Source organism: Polistes dominula, unplaced genomic scaffold, assembly GCF_049000335.1.
Source record: "Polistes dominula isolate Pdom_NZ unplaced genomic scaffold, Pdom_raw_medaka contig_22, whole genome shotgun sequence".
Classification (NCBI taxonomy): Eukaryota; Metazoa; Arthropoda; class Insecta; order Hymenoptera; family Vespidae; genus Polistes; species Polistes dominula.
Genome location: NW_028300966.1, coordinates 5,950 through 29,033, shown reverse-complemented (window position 1 = coordinate 29,033; position 23,084 = coordinate 5,950). Strand labels below are relative to the sequence as shown.

General features: G+C 31.9%; 3 protein-coding genes and 5 long non-coding RNA genes across 24 annotated transcripts; 4 read left to right on the top strand and 4 right to left on the bottom strand.

Moving 5' to 3' along the window:
* The first annotated feature begins 20 nt into the window (after nt 1–20).
* On the top strand, nt 21–6,025 carry LOC107070620 (uncharacterized). 6 transcript variants are annotated; one of them, XM_089172914.1, is made up of 8 exons: nt 21–624; nt 1,417–1,510; nt 1,590–1,863; nt 3,139–3,376; nt 3,572–3,850; nt 3,941–4,281; nt 4,356–4,605; nt 4,681–6,025. In XM_089172914.1, the coding sequence occupies exons 3-8, from the start codon at nt 1,831–1,833 to the stop codon at nt 4,965–4,967; spliced, it is 1,428 nt and encodes a 475-aa protein (XP_089029040.1). In that variant the 5' UTR covers nt 21–624; nt 1,417–1,510; nt 1,590–1,830; the 3' UTR covers nt 4,968–6,025. The 6 variants fall into 6 exon arrangements, with proteins under 6 accessions (XP_089029040.1, XP_089029039.1, XP_089029038.1 ...); XM_089172913.1 differs by having other exon boundaries at nt 1,587–1,863; XM_089172912.1 differs by having other exon boundaries at nt 21–822.
* On the bottom strand, nt 5,002–8,089 carry LOC107070623 (uncharacterized). 2 transcript variants are annotated; one of them, XR_001476293.2, is made up of 3 exons: nt 6,827–8,089; nt 6,382–6,541; nt 5,002–6,273 (listed from the first exon to the last, which is right to left on the bottom strand). It is a non-coding gene; the product is annotated as an uncharacterized LOC107070623 (long non-coding RNA). The 2 variants fall into 2 exon arrangements; XR_016176688.1 differs by having other exon boundaries at nt 5,002–6,541.
* Nucleotides 6,527–13,803, top strand: LOC107070619 (glucose dehydrogenase [FAD, quinone]). The gene is made up of 8 exons (XM_015328984.2): nt 6,527–6,659; nt 8,087–8,256; nt 9,352–9,595; nt 9,880–10,138; nt 10,232–10,492; nt 10,794–11,024; nt 12,552–12,879; nt 12,973–13,803. The coding sequence occupies exons 2-8, from the start codon at nt 8,087–8,089 to the stop codon at nt 13,283–13,285; spliced, it is 1,806 nt and encodes a 601-aa protein (XP_015184470.1). The 5' UTR covers nt 6,527–6,659; the 3' UTR covers nt 13,286–13,803.
* On the bottom strand, nt 10,882–17,230 carry LOC107070621 (zinc metalloproteinase nas-4). Of its 7 annotated transcripts, none has more exons than XR_016176674.1 (6): nt 17,121–17,230; nt 14,793–17,038; nt 14,390–14,695; nt 14,151–14,284; nt 11,090–11,254; nt 10,882–11,015 (listed from the first exon to the last, which is right to left on the bottom strand). XR_016176674.1 is itself a non-coding variant. In XM_089172917.1 (6 exons), the coding sequence occupies exons 2-6, from the start codon at nt 16,020–16,022 to the stop codon at nt 13,801–13,803; spliced, it is 849 nt and encodes a 282-aa protein (XP_089029043.1). In that variant the 5' UTR covers nt 16,023–17,038; nt 17,121–17,230; the 3' UTR covers nt 13,543–13,800. The 7 variants fall into 7 exon arrangements, 6 of the variants coding, with proteins under 6 accessions (XP_089029043.1, XP_089029041.1, XP_015184473.1 ...); XM_089172917.1 differs by lacking the exons at nt 10,882–11,015; nt 11,090–11,254 and adding an exon at nt 13,543–13,950 and having other exon boundaries at nt 14,793–15,037; nt 16,009–17,038; XM_089172915.1 differs by lacking the exons at nt 10,882–11,015; nt 11,090–11,254 and adding an exon at nt 13,543–13,950 and having other exon boundaries at nt 14,793–16,178; nt 16,260–17,038.
* On the top strand, nt 17,043–19,239 carry LOC107071149 (uncharacterized). Of its 4 annotated transcripts, none has more exons than XR_016176680.1 (4): nt 17,043–17,060; nt 17,539–17,692; nt 17,847–18,085; nt 18,160–19,239. It is a non-coding gene; the product is annotated as an uncharacterized LOC107071149 (long non-coding RNA). The 4 variants fall into 4 exon arrangements; XR_016176679.1 differs by lacking the exon at nt 17,043–17,060 and adding an exon at nt 17,321–17,447; XR_016176678.1 differs by lacking the exon at nt 17,043–17,060 and adding an exon at nt 17,330–17,442.
* A 1,248-nt stretch (nt 19,240–20,487) lies between these two features.
* On the bottom strand, nt 20,488–20,759 carry LOC149032417 (uncharacterized). The gene is made up of 2 exons (XR_016176687.1): nt 20,619–20,759; nt 20,488–20,543 (listed from the first exon to the last, which is right to left on the bottom strand). It is a non-coding gene; the product is annotated as an uncharacterized LOC149032417 (long non-coding RNA).
* Nucleotides 20,713–22,037, top strand: LOC149032416 (uncharacterized). 2 transcript variants are annotated; one of them, XR_016176682.1, is made up of 3 exons: nt 20,713–20,852; nt 21,360–21,407; nt 21,514–22,037. It is a non-coding gene; the product is annotated as an uncharacterized LOC149032416 (long non-coding RNA). The 2 variants fall into 2 exon arrangements; XR_016176681.1 differs by having other exon boundaries at nt 21,360–22,037.
* LOC149032415 (uncharacterized) lies at nt 21,635–22,555 on the bottom strand. Its single transcript, XR_016176686.1, has 2 exons — nt 22,358–22,555; nt 21,635–22,208 (listed from the first exon to the last, which is right to left on the bottom strand). It is a non-coding gene; the product is annotated as an uncharacterized LOC149032415 (long non-coding RNA).
* Nucleotides 22,556–23,084: the final 529 nt, after the last annotated feature.

Below are 23,084 nucleotides of genomic sequence, written 5' to 3'. Positions count from 1 at the left end.
CTTATTAGGTTTCAGTATTTCAAACAGTAAATTAAATAAATGTAAAAGGAAAAGAAATAATATAAAAGGACAGAAAATCAAATATAAGGCTTATCACTAACAAAGGAAAGGAAATGATAGAAAATATGTAACATTATCAAACTTATTGGTTTACATGTTCAAGGAACATGCTTCTATTATCTTTTAATAGAAGACAGAAAATGTAAGAGAAACCCGATACCCCGATACTCCGATACTCCGATACCCCGTTGTTTGAAAAAGATCGTAGTGTTATCAATACCAATACATAATTATCTCCCCCAAGTCGAATTTGTCGATAAATTTGATGTATTTCACACACGCATACATAACAATAAGAAATATATCTTACATAGAGAGTTCTCTCCTTCTCCAGAACACTCGTCCCCACCTCCGCATTTTTTAGTAACTCGTACGAGTACACGATGGTCGTCGTCCACGGTCGTCATCCATTCGCGCTGCTAGTTAGTCAGTCAGTCAGTCAGTGAGTCAGTCAGTCAGTCAGTCAGTCAGTCAGTCAGTCAGTCAATCAATCAATCAATCAATCAATCATAGTACTCATTAAGTTAATCGATTAATTACTCAGATTACTTTCGTTAATCAACGGTACAAACGTTTCCTAACGTTTTCAATTTGGACATGTTTTAACAAAGAATTACCTATGTACTACGACATAAGATCGTATCGTATCGATGAAGACGCGGCAAAGAGACGAGTACGCTTTATGCATGCAAATCGTTTCATTCGATGACTCTATAACGGCCAAGAAGAACGAACCGACGAAACGACGAAAACTATCCTACTGTACAAATCAAATCCTACTTTATTGTCTTTTTTTTTCTTTATCTCCAAATTTACAAAAGTCAGGATTAGCTTCCTTTTTTCTCTCTCTCTCTCTCTCTCTCTCTCTGTCTCATTAGATCTAATCGTCAAATTTTCATTTTTCACCAAATTTTTCATTTAGGTGAACAAGTGTTAAGTGTTAAGTGTTAAGTGTTAAGTGTTAAGTGTTAAGTGTAAAAAGTGAAGTGAAAAGGGAAAAAAATCACAATCATCCTTTGCTCTATTTCATTTTTTGCAAGATCAATTAATTCTTTTATTTGATTCTATACTGAAATATACATATATTACTTGGAAATTGTTGGAAGTTTCGATGAAAGTCAATTGATAAATGAATCGAATAATAATTACCTTTTTCCCTTTTTCTATCCTATATCGACATGAATACGCACCGTCGTCATCGATACTCGCAACATATTGACCATTAATGGTTTTTTCCATTCAACGTTTTACGCCCACGCATAGAATTAGATATAAAGATATTAAGATTATTACATTTGATAAAGCTATTATTTATATTTGTCAATAATTTGTCGATAATTTGTCGATATTTTCTAGATATATACGATATGTGTGGTCTGCGATACACACTGTAAGTAATGTATTCCTTTTACTGAAATACATTACTGAAAAATGAACACCAAGAGTGACGGTAAGAAACTAAGAATAGATTTATCCTAAAGTAAAGTGATAGAAAGGAAAATAACTTCAATAATAATATATTCTAGTAGGAAGAATGAGAAGGAAAGAGAAAAAAATAGCGTCTCTATAGAAATTCTTGATAAAAATTCGTGAGACGCGATTATTATTCTCTTCCAATGAATGTTACAAATTCATTCGATGAGAAGATGAGTAGATTATTGACTTCGAATGGAACCAACGTCAAGAAGTAGAAGCAATTATGCAGAGATTTATTCAAGTATCGTAGGAACGAGGAAGTCATACGAACGGATACAGCGAAAGAGATAGAAAATGAAGATCAAAATCATCTTCGCGTGCGCCACGGTGAGTTGGATTGATTTATTTCCTCTAAAGAATTTCGGGAAGTATTATGTGTATACACGCACGTACGCTCGCTCGCACGCTCGCACGCACGCACGCACGCACGCACGCACCAATAGTTTAATATCCTTGACAAGTTATACTCTACTGTCAAATATTTATTTACCTTATCTATACAATAAAGTATTATAGGTATTATTCATTTGTGATTATGGTGTGATAACCACGAACGGAAATAACAGCGAGGCGATACGACTTCCGGTTCCCATCTCTTTTCTTTCATTTTTTCTTTCATTTTTTCTTTCATTTTTTCTTTCCCGTTTTCTTTCCCATACGTAACTGCCCACCCTATAATTATGCTGAAATATGTTCATTTTGTCGATTTTTATCTCTTGATTATATATTGATTTATAAGAAATACAAGATTCCAAATGTAAATTTATCTATATAAAAGAATATAAAAAAAAGAAATATTTGTGTCAATAAAGAATTCTAATGGGATGTAAATAAAAAAGAATTTTGCGTATAAGTTGTAAGTTGAAAACGTAGGTAAGATCTGTCTACATCTCTCGTACAGCTCTCACGCACGTTTACTGCTTCTAAGAAATTCTTTTGTATGACAAACGCCAACACCTTCCGCAAATACCGTCCTTATTGTAAACTCATATAGTGCTGTACTATCTTTTTCTCTTTCTTTTTCTCTTTCTTTTTCTCTTTCTTTTTCTCTTTCCTCTTTCCTCTTTCCTCGAGGAGGAATCAATGCGACGAGAAAGAGTCTTCCGGCGTTGAACAAATCACATTTTTATGAAACTAAAACAACTATGATGGAATATTTGTCTCTTGCGATGAAACTTGTAAAATATAAAACAAGAGAAAAATGATCAATTTGCTAATGTGGTAAGATATATCAAATATTATTGCATTAAAATATAAAATATATCCATTACTTTCGAAGTCATCGAAAGTAATGGATAGAAATAAATCAATGTTAAATTTGTTTTAAGAATAAAATGTGTGACTATCTATTTAATGGATAATTAATAAATTCCTAGCACTCGCTATTAAAGAGAACTAGTTCCAACATAGATGGCAAGTACCAATGAAAAGATCTTTTTTCGACCTTACAGTGTTGTTAGTTCGCTATCATAATTATCGATCGATACATACATACCAGGAAAGAAAATCGATGATAATTAGTTATACAAATAATAACATATTTGTATTTAAATAGCTAGCAATTTGGGTAAAATAATGGGTAAAAAATAATAAAATTGGCAGGCTTTAACGATAACATCTGTGGCCTCGATTACTAAGATAAGCGGTGAAGAAGCCTACGTGAAACCAATCCACGAAGGTGAGGGAGATTACGCTCGAGTCTTGGAGCTCTCTTTATTATTCTACGAAGCGCAACGATCTGGTAAACTTCCGGAGGATAACAGAATATCCTGGAGAGGTGATTCCGCGTTGAACGATCATGGAATCAATGGCGAAGATCTTACGGGTGGTTATTACGACGGTGAGTATAAGGTCCAAATGTAATATTATCCATTCCATTGAAACGTGCGATTAGCTGGTATTCAATTATCACTTTTACTTTAGAGTGTTACGTTAGTAACAAAAGAAAGATAAGACAACAATACAAAGTTATATTATAATTATATTACTTTGTCGTTAAATTTTTATAAGTTATTTTTTCTTGTATATTCAACAGCTGGTGATTTCGTGAAATTTGGTTTCACAATGGCATCAACGACAACCCTTTTAGCATGGGGAGCTGCTAGTTGGCCCGAAGCTTACGTCGAGGCCGGTCAAATTGACGAAATTCGCAAAGCTATTAAATGGGCTACTGACTATTTTATCAAGTGTCACGTAAGCGAGTTTGTCTTTTATGGACAAGTCGGAGACTTTTCTGTCGATCACGCGTATTGGGGAAGACCAGAAGAATTAAATACAACGAGGCCAGTTTACAAAATCGATCCTGATCATCCAGGTATGTTTATATTAAATACGAGTTGTAATGTTGTCCTAATTACTTTTTTGTTGTTGTTGTTGTTAATTGTCCTACATTTTTCTAATGAAGGTTCCGATTTAGCTGGGGAAACTGCGGCGTCACTTGCAGCATCCAGTATCGTTTTCAAGAATGTTAATCCAGATTATAGCGAACGTTGTCTGAAGCATGCAAAAGAGCTTTATAATTTTGCTAATAAATATCGTGGACTTTATCACAGTGCTATTCGTGGAGCAGCGCAATATTACGAAAGCACTGATTACGGGGATGAGTTGGCTTGGGCCGCGGCTTGGCTCTTCAAAGCAACCAACGATTCGAGGTATCTCGAGGATGCCGAACATCATTATCAACATTTTCATCTTAAAGAAAGGCCAAATGAGTTCTTCTATAATAAAAAGGTTGCCGGTGTTCAGGTAAGATCATCGATTAACGTTAATCATTCATTATGTCACCATTACCATTGCAACATTACCATTTGGCTAAGTAGGTTTTGTTAGCTCAACTGACGGGTCAATTGGAATATCAAAATGCCGCGCGTGCTTTCTGCGATTTTTCTGTTCGACAACAAAAGCGTACGCCCAAAGGATTATTATATATCGACAAATTCGGTACCCTTTGTCATGCTGCAAATGTAGCCTTTGTTTGTCTGCAAGCTGCCGATTATCCCAATATCGGTGATTCCCAGGAATATCGTCAATTTGCAACGGATCAAATTTCCTATATGATAGGCGATAAGGGTAAGCCAATTAAACACAGCTTTCATGATATATACATATACATTTATATACATATGCATTTTTATAATGAATTAGGAAGAAGTTACGTGGTTGGATATGGAAATAATCCACCTACGCAACCGCATCACGCAGCTTCCTCCTGTCCAGATAAACCAATGCCTTGCGGATGGCCAGAATTCGACAGACAAGAACCCAATCCTCAAATACTTTACGGTGCTTTGGTATCTGGACCCGACGAGGCCGACGAATTTCAAGATCATAGAGAAGAATATATTTATACGGAAGTGACGCTAGACTACAATGCCGGTTTCACGAGCGTTTTAGCGGGACTCTTGCAATTACGAATTAAAAAAGTAGAATGAATATACTTTTCCTAATCAATATATACTTCCCTAATCTTTTTGTTTTTTTCGTTTTTTTTCGTTTTTTTCGTTTTTTTCGTTTTTTTCTCTTTTTTTCTTTTCTTTTATTTCATAGTCTTACATTCATACTGTATTTTCTAACATATTTTCTTTTTTTCTTTTCTTATGGAGAGGATTAATATTATTAGTCATAGTAAACTGAATTCTTTTCTATACAATGTTGATTGTTCTGTTGATTTTATTTTATAGATGTATTTTTGTTTCCTTGCAGTAAGCGCGAAAATACATACGAAGACGTTAACCGTTTATCAGATCGAAGATTAGATTAAAATATTATAATAATTTGTTCATTTCTTTTCTTTCTTTCCCAATTATAACGAAATTATAAAAAGAAATCCAATCCATAGTGGCTATGAACTATATTTTTCTTACTTATCCCTTGATCGTAATTTCCTTACATTTAGCTCGTTATTGCTTTTTTTTTCTTCTCACTATTAGGCTGTGTATTACATCATATTATAGTATGAGTATTTAAATATCTAAAAGACATTATCATATTTAAACATTATTTTTTATCAGCTTTATGTTTTACAGTAGATATGATACAGTAGATTTAATTATAATTGTATTATAATCAATGTTTTTGATTATTCATTAAATTGACTATGATTGTTCAATGATAATTAATAGGAACATCGATAAAACAATGGAATTAAACAATATTGACGAAATCGTAGAACAAAATCAAAAAATCGTTTTCAATCGAGTAAAGTATTTTCTTCACGATTTATTTATTCAATGTGAATTTGATTAGTAGATGTGTTCGCTCGTGTCTCTAACGGGTATTTCCAAATCATATTATTGCCTGGAGCATAGTAAAAGTATGCTAAATTATCGAATTGCCAAAAAAGTATCACGAGTATAATGAATATTTCACTGATACAATCCTAATAACTGTAACTTTCATTTATATATAATACATATTGATATTCAAATTTTTCCTTAAGATGTATTTTGGAAAGATTGTAGACAAAATAAAGTCGTCAATATGTATATAATAGTGTTCCTTAAACTTTCCCAACCATTCCACGAATTATTTAGATATATTACGTTATTTGAATACATTTTAATTACATAGTCGTGTTTGAAAAATCGACTATGAATCTCATCAGACTTTAATATAATATACTATTAAAACTAAGAGAGAGAGAGAGAGAGAGAGAGAGAGAGAGAGAGATTACATTTCCAAATTGATCATAAAAGTATTGGGTAATACATTATAAGTTGAGAACATTTTCAATCGTATCTGGAATCAAAGACATCGTAATAAAAAAGAAAAAATATGGAAAAATAGCCAGTCAAGAAATGTAATTCCGTTCACGTAGTAAGTTCGTAAAGGATAGAACAAGCATACCTTTCATTCGCAGTCTCTGGAAACATTTCCATGGATTGAAGGGAAGGTGGAAGAAGGGAGGTGGAAGTTGTCGAATATTACGGGCGCGATGGGAATGGTACCGGTCTAGTCGGTTCTCGATCGTGCCACCGTGAGCCACGGTGAAACACCAGATATATCGCTAAAAAACCACATATATATCCTTCAAATTAAACCACCTTCTTCTACTCCTCCTCCTCCTCCAAGAGTGTGTCTAAACTCATTTGAATATATATAGGCACGTGTGAAACGGCTTAAAGGTGAGTGCCTCCTTTTTTTCTTATACATTCTTCTTTCACTCTGCTTATAATACAGTCAATACCGAATAGCGAGTCGTATTTAATGTAAGATTGAATTTAGGGGCATTAATTATTAACTCGTTTCACTGCATACCTTGGCATTAACAAAACCGAAAGGGTCAACACACCTTTACCTTGAAATTTTTTAATCGATTTATTCAGCTTTTCTTACACATTCTCCTGCATCCTCGTATCGTGATCGTTCATATAAACGCTAAAGAAAATATTTATACATTAAAGACATTAAAGAATTTTTTGTTTATTCGCAAATGCACTTTTATACTATTTAGATCGTAGAAAACCTGCAGTAACTGAATACATACCTGTAGTACCGAAGTTACATTTCTTAATCTCCCCAACATATACATATCTGCATAAGAAGATACTGTTCATACTGCTCATACTGTTCACTTGTTGTATACACTTGTTGATACTACAGCCAAACTAACTTCTTTCATGAAAAAACTAGTTAACTCTATTTGATCTTTTTTTTTTTTTTATTTACTTTATACTTAATCTTGTTTAAATAAAAGGAAATGAAAAGAAAATAGAAAAAAATAGAAAAAAAATATCCTTAAAAGAAAGTGCGAAACTGCGTGACTTTTGTAATCAACAGTAAGAGAGCCGGTGCAGTTCTCGGTCAGTGAACGTAACGGTCTTCTACACGAAGAAGAGACATACAGTACGTCACGCATTACGTCTAAGCCTTGCACCATGTTAATTGTCGACCGTGATGCTGAACAATTAAGAGAAAACAAAAGTTCTTTCGCGAGAGATAACTAGAAGAGATAAATAGAAACACCTCAAGACACACATAGAAAATAAAAATGAAAATACAAATGAAAATGAACTCTTAAGGAAAATAGACGAAATAGAATACAAAAACTCAGGATATATTGAAGGAGTATCTGACAATGAGAATTATAGGAAGAGGAAACTTGGCTTGCAAAAATGTTACATAACGTAGTACACGAATATCATACACGAATATCATACACGAACATCGTACATAACGTACAGGGGGGATCAGAGTTTCCTCTTGAATTTTTTACTTTGCGAGAAAGCGAGAATTTCCACGGGAAACCACAAAAAAAGTTAACAACACTTCATTGGGTCATTTATTTTCCAATGGAATCTATGTGACAATTGCTACGTAGTGGTTTTCCTATCAAAATGAATACATAAGATAAAGTCTCTATATAATAATTATTGATTGAAATCAATTATTAACACTTCAGGTTCCTTTCCCTTTTTTTTTATATGTTCTCTGTAAATTGGTGTGTGTGTGTGTGTGTGTGTTCATTATTCATTTTTAATCTAAACAATACCGCGAATAAGAATATTAATCAAGGAATAAGTTATTCTTTGTGCTTGTAATGATGTTATAGATGAGTTGTAACTGCCCTTTGACCACGGCCACAGGGCCAACATTGGCCTCTACTTGTGGCGGAGCATCGTTCATGCTGTTCATGGGTCTCCTAGAAGTGTTTTTGCGAAGTCAGTGCGACCTTGAAGATCCTTGCAACAGGCCTATACCTCCGAAAAATGTGAATATGAGGCAAGCCGATAATTTGATTATGTTATGTTAATGTTAAATATTATATACTATAGTTATAGGGATTTGGATAAAAGATGTGCGAAAGAGAAAGTTATCCAAGATTTTATCCTTATCAGTAGATAACTAAATTATTTTCCAAATATCCTAGTAAATTATTTTGTAATTATATTCAACTAAAGCCCTTCTTCGCTATCTTCTTTTTTCTTTTATTTTTGTTGAAAAGTCTTAAGAAAGGAAAATGAAGGACACTTTAACGAGATTTCGCAACAATGATGAAATTAACTGTCACCTAGTACTGTTCACGTAATGCTAGTTGTGTGGTGAAAATTGTCTTCTTTTAATAACGAGACATAATATACACGACATAGTCACACACACACACACACACAATAATAATAACAATAATAACTCTCTCTACATTTATTTTTCTTACATTAGAGTCTCTCGGAAGTAAAAAGTGTGCATGTACACGCATCCATGCATCATGACATTTTTTCGCGTGTGTATTGTCTACGTGTGTAAGTCTTTTTTTACGTCACGTAGAAACAACTAACGAATACGATCCATCTAACGAGTAATTTAATGCAGAATATAGTATCAGCTTTTCGGAAATATTGAGGCATCTTCTAGACTTGAATGGTATGATAAACAGTAATTGAACTTGATTAAACGAATTCGTAGAACGCGTTTTGATTTTTTCTAATGATAGAAAATGTCATACTATTTGATGCAATGCATGTTCTAAGTTCAAGATTGCATTTATCAATATGTTCAGGCTATAATGTAATGTAATGTTTGAATGTAAAAATATTTAAATATATATGTAATTGCTTATAGATACGCGATTACATGTGGGCGTGGGTATGGGCGTAGGCGTGTACATGTTATTGCACTCAATCGTAATATTCCGTGACTACTCGTTTAGCAAAGTCATGGGAAAATCACCTTTCGCTCAATTAGAACTAATCCAATTCTTCGTTAAACTTAATTTCATAAAAATACAATATCCTATAACGATTATTCGACAAATGTTCTCTATTAAATGATGTATTAATAAAGATTATATAGATGATAATAATAAACATTTGTTTTTAGATACGATTTCGTGGTGATAGGAGGAGGTAGTGCTGGAGCAGCGGTAGCAGCGAGATTGTCAGAGGAGCCAAGATTTTCTGTATTATTGTTAGAAGCTGGTCTAGATGAACCAACCGGTACACAAATTCCATCGTTCTTCTTTAATTTTCTCGGTAGCGACATCGATTGGCAATACACGACAGAGAGCGAGGATCAAGCGTGTTTGAATAAAGACGATAGAAAATGTTATTGGCCAAGAGGAAAAGTACAATTTTATCACATTCTCCATCAAGAAAAAAAAAAACATTGAGAAAAAAAAGAAATAAATTTTTTTTCCATATATGCGCTACCGTTAAAACGTGAAGAATCTATTAACTTATAAAATAACAGGCTCTATTACATTAGAGTGCATTAATATTATACATCGACTAGTTTACTTATTTCTACATATATTAATAATTATTTCATTAGCTCAGTTTATACGTTTAAACGGTAACGTATGCGCGCGCGTTCTTATATACTTAAATATCTATCTATTTACGATTAAAGGTTCTCGGCGGTACTAGCGTTATGAACGGAATGACCTATATGAGAGGCTCCAGAAAGGATTACGACGATTGGGCCAAAATGGGCAACGTTGGTTGGTCTTATCAAGATGTCTTACCGTACTTTATAAAAAGCGAAGATAATCTTCAAGTGTACAATATGGATATCGGTTATCATGGAGTTGGGGGACCGTTAACGGTTACGCAATTCCATTATCATCCTCCTTTGAGCTCTGCCCTTCTTGAAGCTGGAAAAGAACTTGGTTATTATTGATAAGAAGAATTTTCATTTATACATACATACTATTTTACGCTAATTTTTTTTAATTCAACGGATTGTTATTTTGTTGTTATAGGATACGACACGGTGGATTTGAACGGAAGAACGCACACCGGATTTGCCATAGCACAAACGACCTCGAGAAATGGTTCTCGACTTTCGACGGCTAGGGCCTTCCTTCGTCCCGCTAGGAATCGTCCAAATCTTCACATCATGTTGAACTCGACGGCAACAAAGATTCTCTTGGACGGTAATAAGAGGGCAGTTGGCGTGGAATTCATTCATGACGGGAAGTTGAATCGAGTATCAGTTGCGAAGGAAGTCGTCGTAAGCGGAGGTAACTAATTCCTTCCAACTAATCTTCGATCTTCTAACGAGAGATTCTGCTTTTTTTATAGAAACTTATAAGATCCCTATAATTTACGCTTACATTACTTCACGATTAAACTTATTATCGAGATATAATTACGTCCTTGAAAACGTAAATTACAGTTCGACGCAAAGTACAACAGTTCATTGCTAAAATATAATTATATCCTTACTTATTATTGATTTGCTTAAAAAAGACACTTATGATTATTGATAATAATTAATAATAATCATATTATTTATTTTTTATATTATGATATCTAACAAAGGTGCCGTGAACTCACCTCAGATACTTCTGAACAGTGGCATTGGGCCACGAGATGAACTGAATGCCGTCGGTGTACCCGTAATTCATGATCTTCCTGGAGTTGGCAAGAATCTGCACAATCACGTTGCCTACACATTGACTTTCACGATCAACGACACCGATACAACTCCTCTTAATTGGGCTACGGCAATGGAGTACCTACTCTTCAGAGACGGACTCATGTCTGGCACAGGTAAATTAATAACTAAATATTTGATCTTTTATTTGATGCAATTCAATGTCGCAATAAAAATAAACCTTTATTACGTGCATACACATTACGTGTATATCGTTGGTCGCATTGATCGTTACATCTCTTATGGGATCGTGTTGTACGTCTAGTGAAAGTTTATTGCACAATTATCCTCTTCTGTTTTTTCTTCTCTGTATTCGTCGTCGGTCCGTTTCGATGATGTAACACTTCTGAAATTATTATATTTCGTTATATTTATAGTTTGTTAATACAAAAATCGATCAATTTTTAATAACTTTTCACGACAAAATTTGACATATACTTGACAGATACCAAAAAAGAAAAAAAAAAAGAAAACAAAGCGTTCAACGTTAGCTAGTCTATTAGCTACCTAGTTTCGAATAGAACTTTTGCTTCGATTCAATGAACTTTGCGAACTATCACACCTTGCTGTCGAGAAGTTATTTCATCTGCATTACTCGTTGCGTCGTCTTGTTTTTATGCTTGATCGATTTGAAAAGCCTTAACAATTCAAGGACGTTACATTGCAACTTCGTGAATGTAAAACATATTCTGTTTTTTTCTTTTTTTTTTTTTTTTTTTTTTTTCATTCATTATGATAAATAATCATTTATAATGCGTTTAATGTTTGAATGTTAAATACAATAATTCGTCGATTTGAAGTTTCGAGTATAAATAGGTATGTAGGTAAATAAATATAATATTTCGATAGTTTCAAGTGCAGACATATATAATGTACGTAAGATCAAGACCATGACATAATATTGCTTTCACTGAGTTACTACCCACGTAAAAGGTTCTAAGTTCAGCGTTGCATCAAGTAGAAATATTTTACAACGTTAGTAAGCGTAAATATTACGTTCCATAAAAAGATAAAAAAGTTCTATGATAACATTAGAATATTTGAAGCATTATGAGAAATGATATTGAAAAGCTTTTGATTAATTGAAACGTAAAACATTACACTTAATGTAAATCATTATAATACTTATATCTTGGAGTTGGTCACGCTTCATGACAAATGTAGCGGAAGAAAGCAATGCATGAGAAAATTAGCTAGTTTAATTAGATCAAAAATAATGCATCATTTATTCACGCATTTTACGGCTATTGATTCAACGAAGGAATTGAATCAAATAGAAAGAAAAGTAAGCGATATACGGCGATAGCATGCATCAAGAAATGTCTTCCAATTAATCCCTTATTGGCAACTAACTAAATCTTTCTTTTTTATTTTTGTACACATGTTCCGTATATACTTTTCGCTAAATTGGTTCAACCGTACCCTCGAGCATATTCGAGGTATTCAGAACGTAATCTAGCCTGCAGACAAATCGATAGTAGGAAAGAAATAGCTAGAGGGTTATAGAGGGTTAACTGACGACAATCGTTAATTTTGTATTTTTTGATTGATTGATTTTGTTATTTTCACATTTTTACAAGACAAAGAAAAATAAACGAATGAATAATAATAATAATAATAATAGGTTGTTGTCGATAACACAGGTATATCTGAGGTAACCGCAATGATCAATACGAAATACGCTAATTCGAGAGAAGATCATCCAGACGTTCAGCTTATATTTGGTGGCTATCTAGCGGATTGTGCCGAGACAGGCATGGTAGGAGAAAAGAAAGGGACAAATCGTACCATTTACATCATTCCAACTTATTTGCATCCTAAGAGCCGTGGCTATCTTCGTTTACGCAACAACGATCCTCTATCGAAACCTTTGATCTATCCGAAATACTTGTCTCACCCGGACGACATAGCTGGATTAGTTGAAGCCATCAAATTCTCCCTTAGACTATCGGAAACTCAAGCTTTGAAGCGGTACGTATTACATGTTTTCTTTTCTTTTCTTTTCTTTTAACTACATATTTCCTAACGCGTTACAATTTCATTTTCTCATATGTGTTTATACAGATATGCTTTCCAATTGGATCGTACACCGGTTAAGAATTGCGAACATTTGAAGTTTGGATGCGATGCTTATTGGGAATGTGCCGTGAAACACGACACATCGCCTGAAAATCATCAGGCGGGTTCCTGCAAGATGGGTCCACAAGAAGATCCCTTTGCTGTCGTAGATAATCAATTAAGAGTTAGGGGTGTACGAGGTATTAGAGTAGCCGACACTAGTATCATGCCAAAAGTCATTTCCGGCAATACGAATGCTCCAGCTATTATGATAGGTGAAAGGGCAGCTGATTTTATCAAAAGAACGTGGATCGGTTGAGTGTTATGAATTTATATAATAATATTGCAGACAGATTTTTATCATCATGAAAATTTTGATCGATCAAACTTTTTCATCAAATCGAATATATATAAATTCTTTTTTATTAAATTATATATTTAAATTTCTGATAAATTTCACTTTCATTTACTTTCTCTTCGAGTATATATAAACTTGAGTTTATATGAAAAAAAAAAAAAAACAAAAACAAAAACAAAAAACTGACGTATAAATAAAATCAATTAAAATATGACAAGTCATTTTTAAATGCATTATTTTATTATTATAATATTATTACTTAAATAATGTATAAGTAATACATATATAATACTGAGTAAGAGTAGCGTAACAATATAGATATAAGAAAAACAGTGAAAGTAAAAATACTTGTCTATGCGTAACATAAAAATATACCTGAGATCAATGATCCAATTACATGACGATACTCAATTGATTAGATCATTTTAGAAATCATACAATTATAATATTTCGTGAAATAAAAGATGCTTGAAATATCAGTTATGACTACGCCTGCGTTTATTGCAGTGATACATTCTACGTATCTTTTGAATGTCTCGTTTACTGAGTCCCTCTCGTTGTCCAAGCTCAACCTCGGTTTTGCCCTGAAAGATTTCTCCGATAAGACCCAAAAGACCACCTGGTACCTACAAAACATATATGCCAACGCGTGTGAGAAACCAATACCACCACACATCAATACCATGAACTGATATAAACCGATAGCATGAAAGTTTATCGATAAATCAAACTTTCATACAATATATTATGCGTCAATGCAAAATTAAGCAGCAATATACATATACGATGCGATAAATAATATTTATACGTGATGATGATTTCTTACTTTTGGTGTTATAGTTGCTTTTCCATTTTTGGAAAATGCATAGGCAGAGTAATGCATCACGCTGCCATAGTCATAGCCAACACCAAAGTCATCAGTGATTTCTCTCGGTGCCTTTTCGAAATTATTTTCGTGGCCTAATCGACAAGAAATAATCAATGGAGACAATTGATCCAAGATCAATAAGAAGATACATGATAAGATACGAGATAAGATAAGAGTATTTATTTATTTTCATTTACCATTAATGACGTTTTTCCATATAATAGTAACGTATTCATCTCGTTCGTATCTACTTTGTTCATGAAAAAAGCCAATAGCGTGCATCAATTCATGAATCACGGTACCCTTTTTGGTAACACATCCTGGTACCTGAAGATTCACATCTTGCCGCCCACCTATTCTACCTACGCTACTCCAGCAACCGGTAGTACCTGCTGTAATTCTAATGTAATCATTCTCCTCCCCGGTATATTGCTTAAACTTAATACATGTATATTTGTGATATTCCTCCATAGCCTGATAAATGAGTTTAAGTTGTCTATCATCTAGGAAATACAAATACGAATACGAATGTATTGAAAGTAGCTGAAGCTCCAAGAAGTTTATTAAACTTTCAAACAAACAAATTTCACACAATATTACCAAAATAAGGACTGATCATGTAAGGAATGGTACCATTGGGCCATCTAGCAGTATTTCCTTTCAAACCGTTTCTACTCATTCCAAGTGGAAAAAGGATATCTCCTTCAGCGTAATTACCCAATTCTTCAGGATTAACAGACATTCCTTCGTGCCAGTTAGCCACTTTAAAACCTGTCTCGTTACTTGGCAAACCATATACTGCATCCCCAAGATGTTGCAAATGAGATGATACAAGTCCATCTAAACTATCCACCGAATTGTCAGAGACATCTCGACGTCCATACGGCCAAGCAAACGACAAACTTGTCGATAAAATGATTGCTAATGTAATAATTATTATACATGACGGATCGTTCATACTGTATTTCGACGAGTCTACTAATTGAACTTTTAATAGAAAATAATGTTTCAGACTTGAAAAGACCGACTGAAAACCGACTAACAAAAATACGCCGATGATTTCTGTCTTTATACTCATCAGAAGAGCTAATGCCCCACCTGCGAATCGGCCGACACTTCCGTACGGAAGTACTCGGGGACAAACGAGTTGTCCTGATAAGTCCAAATGGACTTTGGGTGACGCGGGACCTTAAGATTTATGGTTTATTTAATACCTCCAAATGTCCTCGGATAAAAATGGTCAAGAAAAGGAGTGTGCAAAAAAATACGGATTATTTATTATACGGAAACATTTCACAAGTTCATCGTTTGACAAGTGCCAATGGATATTTCATGCCAATCTTCTCGAGAGTATTTTCTTTATTTTATCTATATATACTATCCTATATAATATCCTACTTATCTTTAATATTTCTTTCACATTTCTTCTAGCGAATATTTTTTTTTCCTTTTTTTACGATCATGTAGCAAGTACATTGCACAACATGACTATTTAAGAAAGTAAATATGAATAATTATACGAACAACTATGTACAGAATTAATTCTCTCTCTCTCTCCCTCTCTCTCTCTCTCTCTCTCTCTCTTGTGATATAAAACGCAGGTGATCACCTTGCAGGTTATTATACTGAATTTAAAATACTGAATCCTCGTATATTGACAATTTTGGGTTTCACAAAATTTAATATTTCATCGAGAATGAAAATATCCAAAAGTTAGACCATTCCATATCATTGATTAATATAAACTCTGTGGTATGTTTTTTTTTTTTTATCCATATAACCTTTCTTTTCTATTAAGCGAAGATAAAAGTCTTACCGAGAACGAGTCATTCAGATGCAAATATCACTGAACAAACATTTGTCACCGATACTTTGAGAAAGAGCCTTGTCAAATTCTACAATAGTAACACTTTTTCAACGAATCGAATATACATACAGGGTGTTCCATATAATTCTTTTCACGATTTTTCAAGTACTTGTGATAACCTGACAAAAAAATACTTATATTGCAATTAAAAAAAATTTTTCAAAAGAATTTATCATTATTAAACACAGTATTAAACAAACCCGGACAGCCCAGCCCCACCAATTCTCCAGGGATCGCCAGGGGTCCCTTACTAATTTCCCGGGGAATTTTTTTTTATTATGGAAATAAACAAGTAAGAAAAAAAATAACACACACATAATGCCGAAATACGACTTATCAACAAACCGGTTCACAAAATCTATCTAATACTCGCAATGTGTTATAGCTATTGTGCTAATGTTAGCCATTCATTTACATAGATTTATAGTTTTACTATTTCCTATAGACGATAATCTCTTTTCGTAAACTAAAATTATTATCCTTTTTTTGTTCCTGTTATCATATAGGTCAGAAGTTCTGTATCTATACCATATACGTTAAAGTGTAAGTGCCCAATTGGACGCCAAAGATACAAATTTTTAACTTAACTGGTATTTTTAGCTTTCATTTATAATGTTCATGAGTAGCTCCTAAAAAGGAATTCTTCATGTGCTCGTCAATAATTTATTTAAATAATTACAACCAGTAACTCGTGCCGATTTGAACCTTTCATCCAAAGGCATGATTGAGTACTAGAGGGACTTTAAATAAAAACTCACGGTTTAAGAAGTTCTGCGATGGCTCCAAAACACTCATTATATTAGGAAATTCTATTCATGTCAAAATCTTTTATCAAGTTTTATACACAGTAATAGAAGATATTATTTTTTTATTAACTGACAAGAAAAATTGATGTATTTGTTAATTAATATCTTCTTTGCAAAGATCTCCATGTCAATTATTATGCGAAAAGAATGCAGCTGCTCTGACTAAAAATAATCTGGACAATAATATGTTTAAAGGTAAATATAATAATGTTGTTTGAAGAAGAAGTAAATATAATACTATTAAAATACACTTACTTTTATCATATAAAAATTGATTGGGGAGTTGCATTTATTTTTAATTAATTAATAAAAACATATTGTGGGTGTGTGTAAGGTAATCTATATTTTATTACCGACTGGTAAAATGTGTATCGCCACCTATCGGTACTAGATAATACTTCACTGTACCGACTAGTAAATTTAGGCTGCCATCTAGCGGAAGTAAATGTTACTATGTCTTACCGATTAGTAGAATATGTTTCGCCATCTAGACAAAAGATAAAAAACCACTAGGGCAAAATCAAGATGGCTACCTGTCAATGTAATTTGAATACCGTAAATACAGGCTATGTGCAGTGTAAAGTATTTAATTAAAAAAATCCTTTTAGTGATGCAATAATCAAGTGAATAATATTTTTTATTTATAATAATTCGTTTCATATTCTTTATTTAGTGATCGCCAATTCTGGATGAAAATAATTAAACTGGATAAAGTGCTGTGGGACAGTGTTATGTCATAACCTTAGAAAAATAATTTTCTTAATTAAATCCCAGAATGCAGATGAATTCCAGACGTTCTTTTTATCAAATTATTATAACAAATACTAGTAAGTAAAGTATATATTTTGTTATACGAAATTCTACTAATTATTAAAATATATGGATTATTTTGTCTTTTAACTTTATGCATTATGTAAAATTTTTCTCTCTTCAAACTTATTTTGATATACATATAAAAACTACTTTTAAAAATATTTTTAGATCAGATCAGCATGCAGATCTACATTTTAAATTCCAATCCAAGAACGTTATACTCAAAAGAAGAGGAGTCCATTACACCATTGGATCAATGGATATATATTTCATTTTCTTACGGCTAACGATTAGAAGATTTGTTGTATTGATTATGTCATCCGAACAAGAGTTTTATTCTATAATATATGGTAAATAGAATATAGGTGCACTAACAAAGAATAATCAAGAGAAGAATTTGTCAAAAGGTAAGCATTGCAATCTTGCATTTGTAAAAAACAAACCTATATCAAACTGATTGATAAACTGATTCATTTAACAGGATAGGTAAATAATTTGACTAAAAATGCCTACTCATTATTATCAAGATTGATAAGAAGAATCCAACAATACTGCAACTAACATTATTATATTAAACACTTATATGTCTATTTTGCACCCCACAATAATACACATGCACATACACAAAAAAGGATTTCTTGTATAAACTGTTGTGCTGCGACTTATCATCGTCGACTGTATCGACATATAATTTTATATAAATGAACGGGGTGATTAATTGGATCAAAGAAAATGTAAAATCAGAAAGGAATTTGCCTCGACTGTGTCTTTTATGTTAGATCATCATCATCAGCAGCAGCAGCATCATCATTAATATATACTCTATATATACACATACATATTTCAATTCTCTTGCGTGACCATAAGAGTATAATTTCATGGAAAATTAATTATTATATTACAAAATATTTCGATGCATGTACAATTATATGTAGTAGTAGTAATTCATGTTACAGTAATCGACTTTTATTAACTGAACAACAAAAGAAAGTGACATTTATGAATTATTTTTAAAAGATTACATAAACATACTTGCAAAATAAATATTGTTTCAGATAATAAAAGTATTATTATTATTATTATTATTATTATTATTATTATAATTAATTTTGTGGTTACGGATTAATGATAAAAAAACATTTCTTATTATTTGAATTTTCGCGGGCAACACATTGCTGAGGAAAAAATCAAGATGGCTGCCGTGTCGTGTACTACCACGTGCACTATTAAATATTTAATGAAAGAAATGCAATAGTGATGCAATCATAATCAAAAGAATAATATTTTGTATTTAGAATAATTCTTTTCATATTCTCTTCTCTTTTTAGTGATTAGTGATTGCCAATTCTGGATGAAAATAGTTACAAATGGGATGTATTGGTGTGTGGTACAATAGTATTACGTCATAACCAAAGGAAAATAATTTTCTTTATTAAATCCGAGTATATATAGATGAATTTATATCAATTTATTTTAACAAATATTAGTTACTACTAAGGTACATCTATATGTATTTTGTTATACGAAATTTTACTAATTATTAAAATATATGTGTGGATTATTTTCTCTTTTAACTTTATGCATTATCTAAACATTTCTGTCTCTTTTCTTAGCAAAACAATTTTACATGCAATCTCATACATCAATTTTCCACGCAAACCAATGACACCATCCAAAAGGAGAGACTCCACACGATCATGAGGGTTTTTTAAACCGTCACTTCAACTTTCCACGCAATCCAATGACTCCATCTATAATCAAATATCCCATACAGTCATGAGGGTTTTTTTTAACCATCACTTCAATTCTGCACGCAATTCCAGTTTAATGCACTCTGTGTTCTTATTATACTTGCACTGCGAGCAAATCATATTTATATTGTAATATTTAATCAAAAGAATACGAGAAGAAATGTATATCTTAGTTATCATCACAAGATATATGGATAACACACGTGGCAAATACATTATTATATTTCCGACATTCAATTCATGTCAAAATTTTTTATCAAGTTTTACGTACACACGGTAATAGAAGATAATACCTTTTTTTTAATGGCTGATAAGAAAAATTGATGTATTTGTTAATAAATATCTTCTTTTGCAGGGAATTTCATTTCATTACTATTATTATGGAAAAAGAATATGCAGATGCTATTATTAAAAACTAATCTAGACAAAAATATGTAAAGAGGTAAATATTATAATACCATAAAAATACATTTATTTTGTTATCATATAGTATAAATGATTGGGATTTTATTAACTTTTTAATCAATTAATAAAAATGTTTATTAGGAAATTAGTCTTTTATCACCGACTGGTAAAGAGAATATGTATCGCCATCTAGCAGCGGTACTAGCTATTACTTCTTTGTACCGACTGGTAAAATTATGCTGTTATCATCAAATGATGGAAATATTTAATTCACTTACCGACAAGTACAATATGTTTCTTCATCTAGACGAAAGAAAATACATCGCGCTTGGACACAATCAAGATGGCCGCCTGCCGTGTCGTGTACTGCCACGTGCAATAAAGTTAAGTATTTAATTAACAAAAATTCAATAGTGATGCTTTAATTAAGTGAATAATATTGTTTTTATTTACAATAATAATTCAGTGTTCATATTCTATTGTTTTTTTTTAGTGATTAGTGCTCGGCAATTCAGCTTAAGAAGAAAACCATTGGACTTGATGTGTGATATCTTGTGAAGAAAAAAAACCATTGGACTTGATGTGTGATATCTTGTGAAGAAAAAAAACCATTGGACTTGTGTGATATCTTGTGAAGAAAAAAAAACCATTGGACTTGATGTTAGATATCAATGCTTAAGAAGAAAACCATTGGATTTGTGTTTGTGATCTAAAAAAGAAAACCATTGTACTTATTATTATTAGTATTATTATGTTAACTTAAGAAGAATATCATTGTACTTACTATTATTATGTAAATGTAAAAAGAATATTATTGCACTGTACAGGTGGACAGGTCGACAGGAAAAGTATACCATTGCACTTTAAAGAAGGTTACTTGTCGACTTACAAAGTATACCATTGCACACTTTAGGTTACTTTGGATTACCACGTTTTGTGTCAAATTTTATTTCTTTTTTATCACCTATCCTATCATCCAAGCCATTTAATTTTCCTTTAATAAAATCAACCATTACATGTAAGTATTAATTATTGTAAATGTTACAAGTTAAGAAACTTATATGTTTTTTTTTGGTCGTATAAGGTATTTTTTTTTTTATTTATAATGCATGAACATTTTATTTAATAGAAATATTTTAGTAGACAATTGAATTTATTATTAAAATATATACATTTTAGCATATTAATGAAATATTTTTGAAATAGAAAGTTTAGAATAGCATTGAATTTGAAGTTATGTTAACTGAAATAGAAAATCATTGCAGTTGTGGTTATGTCACTGTTTATACTTGCACTAGAAGCAAACCATATATAGAGTAGTAATATTTTATGAAAAGAATATTAGATAGAAAAAATGTTTCCTAGTTATCACAAATTAAGAAAAGAAATGGTTAATAACATTCTAATGTTTGCAGTTCTTATTATATGTACTAAATTTATTAATGTACACTTATTTTATTGGGAATAGACTAAGAGCATAAAAATGTATATATTTGTATGAATTCATTTGTGTTTTTTTTTGTAGAAATACCATCATGTATTTTATAATGAAAATAGGATGTTGTTTAAAGAAGTAAGTATTATAATATTGGTTAAAATACATTTATTTTTGTGATATAAAACGTGAGTTAATATAATATAATTAATTTTTTATAAGTTTACATAAATTTTTACTTTAGTTACCGACTGGTAGAGAGAATATGTATCGCCATCTAGACGACGAAAGAAAACACATCTCTAGGACAAATTCAAGATGGCTACCTGCTGTCACATTGTACTTTTGTGTAAAGTATTGTGTAGTAAAGTGTAAAGTATTTAATTAACAAAATTTCTTACAGTGATGCAATCATAATTAAGTGAATAATATTGTTTTTATTTATAATAATTCTTTTCTTATTCTCTTCTCTTTTTTTGCAGTGATCACCAATTCACCTTAAGAAGAAACCCATTGGACTTGATGTTTGATATCTTGTGAAGAAAAAAAACCATTGGACTTGACGTTTGATATTTCCTTAAGAAGAAATCCATTTAACTTGATGTTAGATATCTGCTTAAGAAGAAAACCATTGGATTTGTGTTTGTGATCTACAAAAGAAAACCATTGTACTTACTATTATTATTAGTATTATTATGTTAACTTAAGAAGAATATCATTGTACTTACTATTATTATGTAAATGAAAAAAGAATATTATTGCACTGTACAGGTGGACAGGTCGACAGGAAAAGTATACCATTGCACTTTAAAGAAGGTTACTTGTCGACTTGCAAAGTATACCATTGCACACTTGAGGTTACTTTGGATTACCACGTTTTGTGTCAAATTTTATTTCTTTTTTATAACCTATCCTATCATCCAAGCCATTGAAATTTTCCTTTAATGAAATCAAACATTATATGTCATTATTAATTATTGTAAAATTTAATTATGAAACAAATTTATGTGTTTTTTGTCGTATAAGGAATTTTTTTTTTTAATGCATGAACATTTTAATAGAGAATTGAATTTATTATAAACACAAACCTTTTAGTATATTAAATAATTATGTAATAACCACGTGAGTTGTACATATAATGAACGGAACGTGTTAATTTAATAACCATTGCACTAAAGGTTATGTAAAAAGTTAAATAGAAAACCATTGCACTTGAGAGAGGTTATATGTAATTAAAATAGCAAATCATTTCACTAAGTATGGATGTTAGCATAAGAATAATATCACTTTACTTGTAGACATATATGTGTAATAACGTATAATGAAAATTATTAATTTTTTTAAGAGGCTATATCACGTTAGAAAGATAAAATTGGCACGTCTGGTGGTTATGTTACTTTAAGAAGAAATAAATCATTACACATGATAATAGATTTTTATTATATTATAATAAGTAGACGACCACAGCACATTAGTTTATAAAAGATTTTAAACAACAACAACAACAACAACAACAACAACAACAACAATACTTGCACTTGTGTATATAATAAGATAGAATAAAAAAAAAATAAAAGGCAATGTTATTTTAAAGTAAAGTAATGGATGTCATGCGAGATTGACAAGAGGGAGAAGCCATTACAACTTGATGTATGTCAGCTGTACAGTTCATTTGCATATATAATTACGAGATGGCGTCTTGAACTCGGTAGCGTTGGGCTTGCCAATAAAGTATAAAGGGAGGTGAAAAGCGCATGGATTTCAACGCATCGGGGTGCGACCCCGACTCTGCAGAAGCAGAGTACTCCTGTGGCT